Below are 13,797 nucleotides of genomic sequence, written 5' to 3'. Positions count from 1 at the left end.
GTGGGGGAACGGATTAACATCTTAAACAGTAGAGAACTGTTGGGTAAATACTTCCTGGGTTCTTTCTTTAGCTTTCTATCACAATATTTAATAGTAAATCGCAAGATCATACCTCTTTCAGAAGGTTGGTGATGTACTTAACATGTAAAAATTCTGGAGTCTTGTCTAAATCGAGTGATGACCTTCCTTTAATCTCCTTCTCAAAATCCTCTCTGTAAACTTTCTGTTAAATAAAACCAGGTAATTTTAAATTTAAGAAAATACTAGTGACTGTTGAGAAGATATTAGTACCAGAGTTCCCAGAACAAAATTGATGTTTTCCTTATATAATTCTACCCCCTCAGAGTCATCAGAGCCACAAGAACACGATTCCACCTTTACCGTAAATTTTAGAATTCTACCAAACAAAAGGAGAACCGTTAAGTACCAACTGCCTCTGGGAGAGCGCTCTGAGTGAGGCTACTTAACGTCTTACTAGCGTGTCATTGTTTGACGTCAGCTGGATTGGAGAGGAAAACCAGTAAAGTTGGCTACTTGCGAATCACGTGACTGGTTCGTGCTAAAGGGAGTGGATCATCCACGGAGGAAAAAATCTGGTTTCAAGGAAGGCCATTTAAAGCACAATAGCATTAATGTTGAGGTTCTCACCCCTTTCAGTGTTATCCTTTTGTGAATTCAGCAAAGACCATCTCTAAAATGTAATGGAGGCTGGTGTACATTTTCCTTTAATGATTTTGGCATTGAGACTATTTCTCTACCCTCTATGGGATTTGATATGAATTAAATTACACTGTGAGGAGTCTTCTCTCCAACCTGACAAATTGTTCTCTAGGTTCACAACAAGGAATGAAAAGGGGAATGCGCACAGTGCTGTGGAGGGCAGGCATCCATACCCCCCACTTGCCCCTTCGACATTCTCTGCCATCCTTTGGCTAAGAGTCCCTCCATTCCAACGTTTGAACGATGCGTTTGAAAACCAACAGCAACTCATGCGTTAGGACTATAAAACCAATCTCTCCCAATAACAAAACTGTCCATCCATGTCCATCCATGTCCATACTTACCGGACAAACAAAAACCCGTATTTTACCAGCTAAGTATTTTATTCAAATTGCAGCACAAAGATGATAAGGGTAAATTTCTGCATGAGATTGTTACTAATGCAAAATGAAAAGCCATTTCCAGGTTCATAATACACTTATTGCAGAGATAGGTAATTGTATTAAGGAGTTCTCCCAAGCCACGAGGAAGGGTAAGAGAAGCATGTCGTTGCCTCACCTGTATTTGTGTCACGAACAGCAGGTTCAACAAATGACCTATGTAGAACCACACACACACACACACACACACACACACACACACACAGAAAAGGCCACAATAGATGTCCTGGAAATACTAAATCTAACAAAGTGATTAAGAAGTTGCATTGAGAACATTCTGAATTAAAGGAACTATAGATATTATTAAAGAACAATGAGAAATTGTCCCCTTCTTTATGTGGAACTAACCAAAATTATATGCTTATAAAGCTGAATCCAGGGCATTTCCGGACTAAAAATGTCTCTTTAAAAAAAAGTAAAAATATAAATATGGGTATGTTTATTTACTTCAGATAATTGACTTCAAAAATCCTTTCTTCTATGAAAAAAATATTTTACTGAAATAAGTCATTGAGGATGGTTGATTATGACCAGAACTGGCCAACACATGACTAGGGGGGAAAAAAAAAACCTTTAGTATGCTTTTTGTCAAGACAGCTATATTTATGAAACAGAAGACAAAGAACTTTCCAAAGCCAGATTTAGAGGTTTCTTCTAGAAAGCCGACTGATTAAACCTATACCTAGAATAGAAGAAAGTGAGAGAAGCCTAATTATAGGCTGTCACAGAAACATTAGTGACTATTCCTGAGATCATAAACACTTGGCTTTACCCATAGGAGGTTCAGGAAGCTCGTTGACAAGCTTACCTCTTAAGGATAAAAACCATCCCTAAGCCAGATGCTTCTCTCTGTGTCCACTTTGTTGGATATCTTTCACATCGACTGATCTAAAATTTTCAGATATTTTATGTTTCTAGCCTTTAGAGTATAAATTTGGTCTCAAGATATTTTCTATTGGGAGATTTCTCTCTCTCTCTGTCTCCTCAAACCCTGCTGAGCAGAAACATAATTGCTGAGCCTAAAAATCCAATAGCCAATGGCTATAATTAAAAGGAAAACATGTCTCAGCCTCTGCAAAAGATAATTCCCCCCTAGCGACAATATCAGAAATCAGAATAGTGAAAATTGAAAGCCAATATTAACAAAAGGCCCACTCAGCCCCCAATGTAAGCAAACTCCACAGCATATAATAAATGTATTACTACAGTTAAACCTTAAAGCTGTTTGCACCTGATGTCAAAACAGCCAACCAAAAGGAATCGATTAGTTCATTTGACAGATTTTTATTTTCAGTTGGCAACATTTTATTTTCCTTTTGTACTAGGTAGCCACAGCAATGGTAAAGGCAAAGGTAGCAGACTTCTAGAAACAATAGCACTTTTCCAGTGCAGAAGGTGCCTTTAAAATTCCTGTCATCGGCATAGCGAAATCTGTTCTTAGGGAATCTTTCCCTTTTGAGGGTCCATCCCCAACAGAAAAAAAATCAACTGAGCATTTCATGCAAAGAAAAACAAGTTGGCCTACTTTGCCCATTGACTCTCTAAGAAGAAGATTCTCTTTATGTTTGGGGGGATGGTTGTTTGTTTTTTTAATCCATCTGGTTTTTATGACTTTAAGTGAGGGGACTATTTGTTTTCTTCCATGAGTCCGTGTTTCTCAAAGCGTGGTCGCTGGACCACCAACATCAGAAGCTCCCGGGATATTGTTAAAATCCAATTCCCAGGCTCCACAGCAAGACCCACGGAAGCACATCCTGAGGCAGCAGCGAGGGATGTGTCTTCCCAATATGCTTCCCTGAGACACAGAGTTCAAACACCACAGCCACGGGCAGGAAGAAGGGCCGGGAAAATGGGGTCTTCAGAAGAAAAAGTACAGAGAGGATCAAAGAGAAGGAAAACAGGAACATGTCCCTTGGTGAATAAAGCAAGGCAACGTAGCACAAACAGCTAAATAATAGCAGCCCGGGGTTGATGGGAAGAACACAGAAAACCCAGTTTGAAGGTGCTGGTCTTTTCCTTAAAGGAGGAGGCAGGACTATGAGTGAGAGATGGGGGAGAAGGAGCCGAGCCGGGCGAGGACTATAAACTCTACAGGCCCCGGAGGCTCAACCCAGAGGTTGCCTTCCAGCTCCCCACTTGGCATCATCACAGCACTTGACATACTATTCTTGAAATGCAGAGAAGGTGGTAGGACTGAATGTTCGCGTCACTCCAAAATGCATATGTTGAAACCCACCCCCGATGTGATGGATGCATTAGGATCCGTCCTTTGGACAGACTTTCCTTTGGAAAGTCATCAGGATCGATGAGGTGAGGAGGAGGAGGCCTTCGTGATGGGGTTAGCGCCCTCCTACAAGTCACGAGAGAGCTTGCTTCCCCTGTCTACTCTCGGCTACACGAGGACACAGAAACAAGGCAGCAATCTGCCCCGCACAAAAGGATCTCGCTAGAAACACGACCTCCCGGCACCTTGATCTCAGACCTCCAGCCTCCAGAAGCGTAAGAAATACATTTCTGTTGTTTAAGCCCCTCAGTCTGTGGTACTTGGTTAACAGCACCCCAAACTGACAAAGACAAAGATAGGCCGGTAAGAGCTATCCCCCTAAACCTAAGTTGTGGTAGGGCTTCTCAACTATGACCAAATTTACCTGCTCCACCAGGTCAGTTAAAACCAACAGCTAATTTAGTCGAAAGATTCGCCTGACTATTCTTGATCAGACTCCTCTCTATTGGCTTAAGAAGTTACAAGATACGAAAAATACACGCGATTATCTTCTCCTTTCTTGCTTGAAGAAGAAATCAGACAACTTGGACAATTCAACAAGCCACAGTAATGTCTGAGTGCCCTTTCCTTGAGAAGAATTATGACATTTCAACCAACAGCACAAAAATTGTTTTCAAAATTCTTGTGAGAGTTCTATTGTCCAGAAGTTATCTTTTCTCCCTGTTTCGGTGTTGTTACTGGAGAACAGAAAAGATGGTGCCCACGGAGCACACATAGCTGGAACACCCCAGAACACTGGGCTGTAGTCAGCTGATAGTACTGTCCACTATTTCTGTCCCTCTGAAGTAATAACTTGGTGTACCCATAGAATCTGGATGTTGGCTGCAGAGAAAACCTTCTGTGCCTGGTGTCTGGTCCCCAAAAATGTAGGGACAAAAAATGAACAAAAGAAGTCTCACTGGGAAAGAGCAAAATCATTTGGGAAATATCTGGACATGACTCAGCATCATTTTAAGTAGAGAACAAAGTACATACGTACAAAAAACTCTTAGCTTCTCTCTTCTCTTGATATTTTAAAACTTCCATGTCACTGTTTATTTGGGGGAGGGAGGAATCAACTAAATAAGCTAACAGAGACACGAGAATCTTTCATGACTTTCCCAGGCCCTAAAACATTGGCATTTCCTGGATACGTAATTTCAGATAAGACAATTAATTTCAGTGGATAATCATCAATCTAGGGGATTAGTTGACATATATAAAGGTTTGATCATATTGCTTAGCATAGAGTAAGTATCTAATAAATGTTCTACTGTCACTGAAAAATAAAAGGCAAATAAAGCAACCAGCCCTTCGTTTTCTTTTCCTTTTTTTTTTTTTTTTTTTTTTTCCTCCTCATCAGACTTTTTACCTGGACACAAACTGAAAATGTCAACTTTGTAATCACAGGATGTGATCAGTTGGGAGAGCATGTGACTATCGATCTCAGGGTCATGAGTTCAAGGCCCACGTTGGGCGTAGAGAATACTTAAAAATAAAGAAACGAAAAAAATAGCTGATAGCAAATCAAAGGGACTCACCTCACTATGCATCTTTTGAGCCTCCTTTGAAGCTTGATACAATGGCGTCTCAACAAATTCAAGCATCGATTTCCCCTTATTTTTCTCATACTCTTCTTTATACTTAACCTTCATTGAAAAAAAAGTATAAAGAGCACATAAAGTTCATTGGCCCTTCCACAAACAGAGCCAAGTAAAATCAATATGTCCAAAATTAATCATCCTAGTTTCTAAAATCACATTATTCTGGCCACTTTGGGTTGGTCAGTGGGTCCCCTGTGGTTAATGACGTACAAAAAAAGTAAACAGGTAATATATAAAAATATTTAAGAAGTAAAAATAACTTAGAACTACTAAATAACGTAGTTCTGGGACTCGGATGAAGTATTTAAATCACTGCGATATACAGATATATCTCATATATAAGGGGTTAATATGGATATGATCATTTTATACACATAGAGACAGAGATGCAGAGATCCCCGCGATGGCTTCAAAAGTCTATGAGTAAATCATGAACAAGGAGGAAAACATAGTGCGATTCTGTCTTTCTGTCAAAGGGAAGGCAGTGTTCTCTGGGGGCACTGAATTTTTCCATAGACGTTGAGTAAAACACACACACAGAGCTTTTATGAGATTGCTTTCAGTTTCACCCTGCATTATTTAATAATATCATGCCATGAATTATTTATTTCAATTACAACCAATCTCCATCTTATTTTAGTTTATAAAATGATCGATAAGTTCCATCTCCTAATAACAGAAACCAGAATTATACGTAGCTGTCAGAGTGATTGGCTTTTTCTTAGCAGTGTCCCTTTTTAAATTAAATTCCCAGAAAAGTTTTGATCATGATTCATTTCCTTCAGAAATGTATTTTCATTAAAATCCTTAGGTGTAAATAATTTTTTTTTTATGAAATTGCTCCTTAAGTTATATCATAACAGCAGTTTTAATGGCATTTCAAAACAAAGGCAGCTTTTCAATACTTAGAACTTTGTGGTAGCGGGAAATGTAACAGATTTTTTTGAATTCTTATTTGTAGGACGACTTTTGTTTCGGAGAACTAGCTAGAGTGATCAATGAGAGTGTTTGAAGTGTAGTAACATACTATGGTAGGATAAAACTTTGTGGGAAAAATTAAATGAAAATAAGAATACAAAGAGAAAAAAAAAAAGTATGTTTCCAAAGCTTAAAGGAGAGCTGAGCTGTATATTTTTATTTTTTTGAATTTTTTGTTTGTACATTTTTTAAATAAATGAAGGTGGGTATCAAATCATTAAGGAATGTATGTTCCACAGAGTACGTTTAATAGACTGATGTAAAATTATATCTTAACAGATGCTAGAATGACATCTTTTGTAACTACTCAGAATAAAAGAAACATGCGGATACCAACTTTAAAGTGTGCATGGAAAAAGAAATTTTAAAATTTCTTTCAGGGAATACACAGAATCTTATCGCTGAAAGAAACATTAACGTAAGATCATTTTTAATCACACAGGTAATTGAGCTGAGAAATTATACTAAACTTTGCGCCCGGAAAATGAATTCTGCAGCTGAAAACGACAAATCGGTACACTATAAAAACTGAAATCGTCAGGAGATTCGATCATTTAAGTAACTGATACAGAAGTTTAAAATTGTGTGAAGGAACTTTCTTTACGAAATGCTTTGCCCCCAAAACATGGTTCCAGCTTTCCCAACCCAGTGAGACTGAATAGTGTTTGAGATCTTCCAAAGCAACGTTCACTTCCTCAGGATGCAGGTCCTTTTTGGCTGTTGCCCCGGCTCAGGGGAGGCCTGTGGCGGTGGGTAGTTAAAGGGTCCAGAAGGCGGTGGGGGGAGGGGTTGCGCACCTGACTCTGGAGCTTGGCGTTGCCTTTATGGTGCAAGTGTTCAGCGGCGTCCGCATCAAAATGGTACATTCCTTTGTTTTCCTCAAAAAGCTTTCTATACTCCCGCTAAAACAGAGAACGTGAAAATAAAATCAGGATAAAAGAGACCGATTAAAGCAACTAATCCTTAGGAATGCGAACTAAAAAATACAAGGCAACAAGAGCGGCAAACCCATCGTGCTGGCTGCTCTCGTGGACTTCCCACACTAAGGGAAACCACAAGGCCGGGCAGACCAGCTCTAGGTGGTCAAGGCAAGACACCCAAGAGAAGCAGGGGACAACCAGCTGTCAGCACAATGTGAAAGACACTGGGGAGTGGCAGTGTTAAAGCCAGTGACAGGACTCGTGTGACCAAGCAAGGTGGGCAAAATAAAGGCGATCTGTCCAGCCCGTATCCTCAGACAGCAATGTGTTTGATGGCATCTACGAGAAGAGAAGGAAAGAAGAACCAACAGAGGAAAGGAAAGTGGGGGGGCAGGAAAAGAAAAAAGTTGTACAGGAGGGCTCGGCCATGACAATGACTGGCAAGGATCATAAGGAAAATGAGAGAGTGAGAACTAATTCAAATAATTTTCCTAAAAGGAGAGGGTAGGTGGTGCCTGCGAGAAAAACAGAGGAGTCTGGGTAGAGCCGGTTGAATTTTTAAGGTGAAGAAACTGGATTAAGACACAGACAAAAAGGTGAATTTGGAAGAGACGCCAAATTTGGCAACCGTGGGACTCCAAATACAACAGCGTGCGCTAAGACAGAAATTGCTTCGTGACTTCTCTCATTAAAGATCAGACAGTTATTTCACCCTATTTGGAAAAGCCTTCTAGAGATAAACAGTAACTCTCAAAGACTCAAGGCTACAGAGACTTAAGGTAAAGCTGGCTGCCCCTTAAGCGGTGAGGATTTCAGGGGAAATGGCGATTTTGTGCAGGATGTAGGGAGAGGTAAGCTTGCGTTCAAAAGAGAGCGGGAAAGAGCTGGCCAGAACAGAAGTGACTTTCAGGTCTTAGCAGATGCTCCAGGGATCTGAGAGTGAAACAGGAAGAGGCCCAGAGCCAGGGATGGGAAGGATGGAAGGATGCACGGGAAGGGATGTTCCACGGGGACGCAGCGATGGGTCCCCGAAGTGCTCCCAGGCGATTAGAGCACTACGTCATGGGTTCCCCCAACACTCTAACCAGAATAAAGTGAGGGAGTAAACTGCCCCCAGGAAGCTCAAGAAAATGTTCCCATCCTACGTCTCCACTGAAGAGCATAAGCTCTAAATTTTGGCTCCTTTGCTAATTGAAAAAAAGCAAATAAACAATTTCAAAGGATAACAGCATGCTCAGAGCCTTTATAATTTACTTAAAAGTTATTTTATAACACGTAATTAAAATCATCATCAACTGGGGCGCCTGGGTGGCTCAGTCGGTTGGGCGGCCGACTTCGGCTCGGGTCATGATCTCGCGGACCGTGAGTTCGAGCCCCGCGTCGGGCTCTGTGCTGACAGCTCAGAGCCTGGAGCCTGTTTCGGATTCTGTGTCTCCCTCTCTCTGACCCTCCCCCATTCATGCTCTGTCTCTCTCTGTCTCAAAAATAAATAAACGTTAAAAAAAAAAAATCATCATCAACTAAATGTCACACTCTAGAACGTACTTCATACCAGGTTTAAAATCCAGAACTAGTAAAGCCGAAGGACACTGTCTGCAATAGTGGATAGAGACTGAGGAAACGTTAATAAATCCTGTCCCCGGTGATCTGTTTTAGGGACAGGGAATTTCAGAAACTCCGACTTAAAAAACAAACAAACAAACAAACAAAAAACCAAACAAAACCTATTCGAACTAAGGTCTGCAAAACCATTTTCAAGACTTGCTGTGCCTTATACAATAGTCTCTGTTGCCTCCTAGTGGGAACGACAGGGTAACACGTGCTATAGATTTTTCACTTACGCAGTTATAGGAGAGCCCGAGCCCTATTTTCCGGGAGGAAATGTTCCTTCGAAGCTTTAATTAGAATGGCCGTTCAAACTCATAAGGACAAATTTTACTCTACACACTATGTGTTTTACAAAATTCGTGATCTATACCAAAGACATTTAGAGGTCTTTAAAAAACAGTGATTTATAACAAGCTGACAACTAATTTTGGCAGAATGTCTGTTTATTAAGCACTTTCTTATTCAATCTTTTGATAAAATTAAGTTGCCTTTATAAATCAGCAAAATTCCCATTGTCTTCACATTAAAATTTAAAAGAGGCAATCCTAATGTACGATAAATTTTAGCCAATGCATTATCATACAACTTTAATAAACAGACACCTCAGAGTAACGCATTTGAGTCTTAAACTCTTTTTCTCCCACAAAGTAATTATTCAGCCGCAATTTTTCTATGGGAGAAAAAAAAGTCCATAATCTAGGCAAAGGCACCACCTGAATGAAGATTTAGACTTTAAAAATGGTATATACAATAAATGTAATATGTGACTTTGCTGGGTTTCTCTGCTGAGGAGGTGATAGAAACAATTTACAGTAAGCTATGATTTCTTAATTTTGCCATTCTTATAAAATAAAGGTCAATATTCTTGAAAAGAAATATTGCCTAGGAGTGGTATGTATTCTTCCAGCTACCGAATTTTTAAATTACTACCATGATATTTTTATTGTCTTATCTACACAGGAATCCTCACATCCTCGGGAAATTTAACCCAAACAGTCAAGGGCAAATGGCACTGCAATGATCAAAACAGGATGGCAAAGACTGAACGTGAAGAAAGCAGCCAGCTCAGAGAATAGCAACGTATCAACTTTTAGAAACATCCCCGTGAGGCATGGAGGAAAATGTGACTCTCAAAAAGCCACTAAAGGAGCACAGGAATGTGTGCACAGGGGGACGAATGAGCACTGAAACGACAGGAAGCATGAACAAAATGTCCTTGACCTGAGTCTCATTCTACACCTGACAGTCCTCTATGGTTCTCTGCCCAATAGACAGCAAGAAGGACAGACTGCTTTTCTCCTGAGGACCAGTGATAAAGTCAATTAATTAATTTAAAAATCTCTGCAAGTAAGAATTCTTTACATGCATAATATATTTCAAGAAGGAGGTCAGGGATAGTGGTGGAGAAAAGACAACTACAAAATAGTGAACAGAACTTTCAATACTTCGAGGCCAAGCGCAGACATTTCTAAACCTGATCTGAAGCCAGATCTCATTCTTTAAAAATGTTTTTGTGTTTATTTATTTATTTTTGGAGAGAGGGAGGGAGAGAGAGAAAGCCAGGGAGGAGGAGAGAGAGGTGGGGAGAGAGAATCCCGAGCAGGCTCTGCACTGTTAGTGCAGAGCCTGATGTGGGGCTCAACATCATGAACCGTGAGATCGTGAGCTGAGCTGAAACCAAGAGTCAGACGCTCAACTGGCTGAGCCACCCAGGCGCCCCTTTATCTCATTCTTTAATAGTTCGGGAACCAGGTCTGGACTACCAGTTTTGTTGTTGTTGTTTTTTGGGGTTTTTTTTTTTTTTTTCAGTCCTGAACTGTGAGCATATCTCCTGAAGACAGCTATTTTCACATTCCTTGCCCAACATATTTTCCACCTAATCTTACCTGGCCCAAAGCAGACATCCAACACATCTGGATAATTTTGAGTGCCTGGATGAGCACGTAATTATTAGAGCTGGCATAGAAATAACTTGAGGTCAAATTACAGTTCATCATCACCAGGGGCTATTCTGAGATGTAGGCAATGGGGCACAGGTGAGCTGGGGTCCTCAGCTATGAGAACCAGTGAAGTCGGGGTCCACACGCTTTAAGTGTTTGAAACAGCAACCAGGAGGTGAGTTCTGCCAGAATCACTACTTGGCAGCGTGCACAAATATTTTCACTAGGGCATGAAAAAAACCGCTCTCGCCCCCTAACTGCTTTGAAGAAACCGTGGAAGCTTCCACAAGACCAAAAGTAGAGTGCCAACGTAATGTTGGATTTATTTCCAGAGAAAACACAAATTAGCCTAAGACGATCTTGTATGTTACCGAGGCCCATTTGAATACCAGACACGCTGCTCTGGCCCCCAAAAAATACAAGATCCCTGCTTTAAGCCTGACCTTCAAGTGGCTTCAGTCTAATGCAGAAGAAGAAAGAGGAAGAACGACAGAAAGAAGTCTCGTGCAAGCACTTTGAAGTGTAGTTGTTCAACAGGAAAGGTTGCATTCAGGCGATATTAAAGAGCTAGTGAGAACCCCCTGTGTAAAGCGACAGCTTTCGTGGGCTTCGAGCAAGCAGACCACTACTTTTGAAGGAGTTAGTAATTCAGGGAGAGGTGGAGCCCACGCACGCCTGATGAAGCAGGTACGCTCATGAACAGGCTCAAAGCCATCCTGGCTCTCTGGGGCCACAGGGCATCCCCGGCTGCCATCAAACAAACCCACTTACTCGGCTGAGCATTTTGCTGGCTTTCAAAGCATGGTCTAAGAACAAGTTTGGGAGATCCGAGACTGGATCATGCATATTTTGAATGTCTTTCTTGTACTTCACCTATGAAAATAACAGGGAACAACATACCGTCCAGGAGAAGAAAATATTATGCTTTTGCATTATCGCCATTATTATTTTCAATACATCGAAAAACACCACGTAGTGGTAAATTAACAGGCGAGTTTACAGGCAGCCACAAGATGGTGCTCATTTACTACAGAATGAGTTAAAAAAGTTACTGCTAGGGTCTTGAAAACATTTCGGTAATTGCTTTTATTGTTTACATATTTAGAAAGGGTGACAGTCACAGAATCAGGTAATTTTAATAGACATTCTGTTTCCAAAAGGAACAGTAACTTTATTCTTTAGAAATTACCATATTTTAATTATGCTCTGGAGCAATTTAAGGGTTTTTGGTGTTTTTTCATCCTATTGCAATACAGACATTCTTCTTTTATTTCCAACTATTCTAAATATACAATATTAGTAATAGTAATACTAAAATATTAATAACAGAAAATATTTGAGCATTAACTTTGTGCCAAACATTTTATACATAGTATTTAATTTCCACAACAACCCTTGTGGGTAGATACTTTAAGTATCTCCATTTTACAGAGGAGTAAACTAAGGCACAGAAAGATGAAGGTATAGAATTAAGAGGCAGAACAGGATTCAAATTCAAGCAATCCAATTCTAAACCCTGTGCTTTCAAGCACTATGCTCTAGGTTCCTTTATGTGTATTCCAACCCTATCTGCTTTCCATTTTTACACGCACATGAGATAAAAAACAAGTAAGACAAAGAATCCATTCTGATATTCCAGTGATCCTAACAGACCCATTTCAAGTGTTGGTACGAAACACAGGTGAGTGAAGAGGCACAAATAACAATACCTACTAAACATCAAGGGAAATAAGCTATGCTGAGTCCCAAGGACAGGGCAAGAGTTGAAAAGTTTCAGTGATCTGACAAAGCAACAGTTCAACAATTCCTCATCTCAATACTTGCAAAGGTATTATGCATCCTTCAACCACAGCAAAGTGGTCCATTCTTTCCCATGTTTCCGTGTTTACGCTCTGCTTGATTCTAATAAAAATTTAAGGCATCTTTTCATGTCAACTGAAACTTGATTATTTTTAAAAACACAAAATGAAACCAAGCCTGTGAAGAGGTATTTCACAGCATTTACATAAGGCATAGGAAAGACACTGTTTAAGACGTTATCAGTGCAATTTCTGAAAATTTCTTTCTTATAAACTACCATATGCCAGGTTGTACGTTACAGGAGCCCAATTTCCTGGGCACAATTACATGAGTTAACTGTTGTCATAACCACTAATTTAACAAACATACTACATACCGTTTATTTCGCAAAACTCTGTAATCTGGTTCTACTCTTGAACAGATAGAATAGTTTTATTAGCAATACTATTCCTAACTTATTAACTAATCAGTAATCAGGAACCATTAGTGGTAACTTACAATAATACATTTTCCTTGAGAAAGCTCTCAGGAAAGTATGCTTCAGTGTTTGCAACTAAAATACTTGGGAACTGCATCATCTCGATTCAGTATTAGCAATTAGTAATTACAATACAGTTGATTCTAAAGATACTGAAAATAATTGCCTATGAATCACACGTCATAACTTACATCGCTCACCAGTGCAGTGACAAGCTGACTTTGCCTAAAAGAAGCGTTTTCAAGAGGATTGTAACGATGTTTCTTATCCTTCATTTCACTATCAAATTTTTCTTTGTATTTAATCTGCCATAAAAGAAGAAAACAGGATAAATTAAACAGCACATTTATCTTTAAGCTTTCAAAATGAAACATTTGATTTTTAATTAGATCAGACCTAAGCTACCTTAAAAACAAATGGTAACAAAGCTTAAATTCCTGGTATTTTTCCTCCTATAAAGCTTAATTAGGCATAAAAAATTTTTTTATGGAAAAACAACCTCTACTTGAACATTGATCATAAATGCAATTAGGCATGAACTCAAATCCTATTAACAAGAATTATACACTAAAATCTCAGGATTTTTAAATGTCAGGTTTCCATTTCTGCATTCTTATTGCCTATGATCAATTAGAAATTGAGACCACAGATGAATGAAAGTCTATAACATTTAGAAAATGGATCCTGAGACCCAGAATTTGAATATGAATTTTCCTGAGGGAATTATTCCAAATACGGGACATAGTTTAGATTATGGTTTTTCTCATCATTTCCCAGTTGCTCAAAAATTCATTTTTAGGGATTACATTTTCTGAAATGTCCTGGGTCTATTTAATGTCAATTTTTTATTCCTCTGCTTTAGCTCCACAGTTATATTCAGCAGCAAAGTATCTCTAATACTTACTCTGTATCATTTTTCTCCTTTTTAAAGTAGTCTATCAATTTCTCTATAGATAGAGAAATATGTGAAGGTAGGTTATGATAACTACCTGAAATGTAGATACAAGTCCTTTACTAAAAACAAACCCCAAAAAACTAGTTATTGG

At 39.4% G+C, this 13,797-nt stretch overlaps 1 protein-coding gene across 1 annotated transcript in view; it reads right to left on the bottom strand.

Moving 5' to 3' along the window:
* The window catches only part of NEBL (nebulette), a 106,770-nt gene that overhangs the window by 57,257 nt on the left and 35,716 nt on the right, over positions 1–13,797 (bottom strand). The window contains 5 exon segments of the mRNA XM_086714805.1: positions 113–223; positions 4,965–5,072; positions 6,803–6,907; positions 11,245–11,346; positions 12,943–13,056. Coding sequence (XP_086570931.1) covers positions 113–223; positions 4,965–5,072; positions 6,803–6,907; positions 11,245–11,346; positions 12,943–13,056 — 540 coding nt within the window.

The sequence above is a fragment of the Puma concolor genome, chromosome B4 (assembly GCF_028749965.1).
Source record: "Puma concolor isolate L17-30 chromosome B4, mPumCon1.1.hap2, whole genome shotgun sequence".
Lineage (NCBI taxonomy): Eukaryota > Metazoa > Chordata > Mammalia > Carnivora > Felidae > Puma > Puma concolor.
Note: the sequence above shows the minus strand (reverse complement) of the source record. Positions and strands in the feature narration are given on the sequence as shown.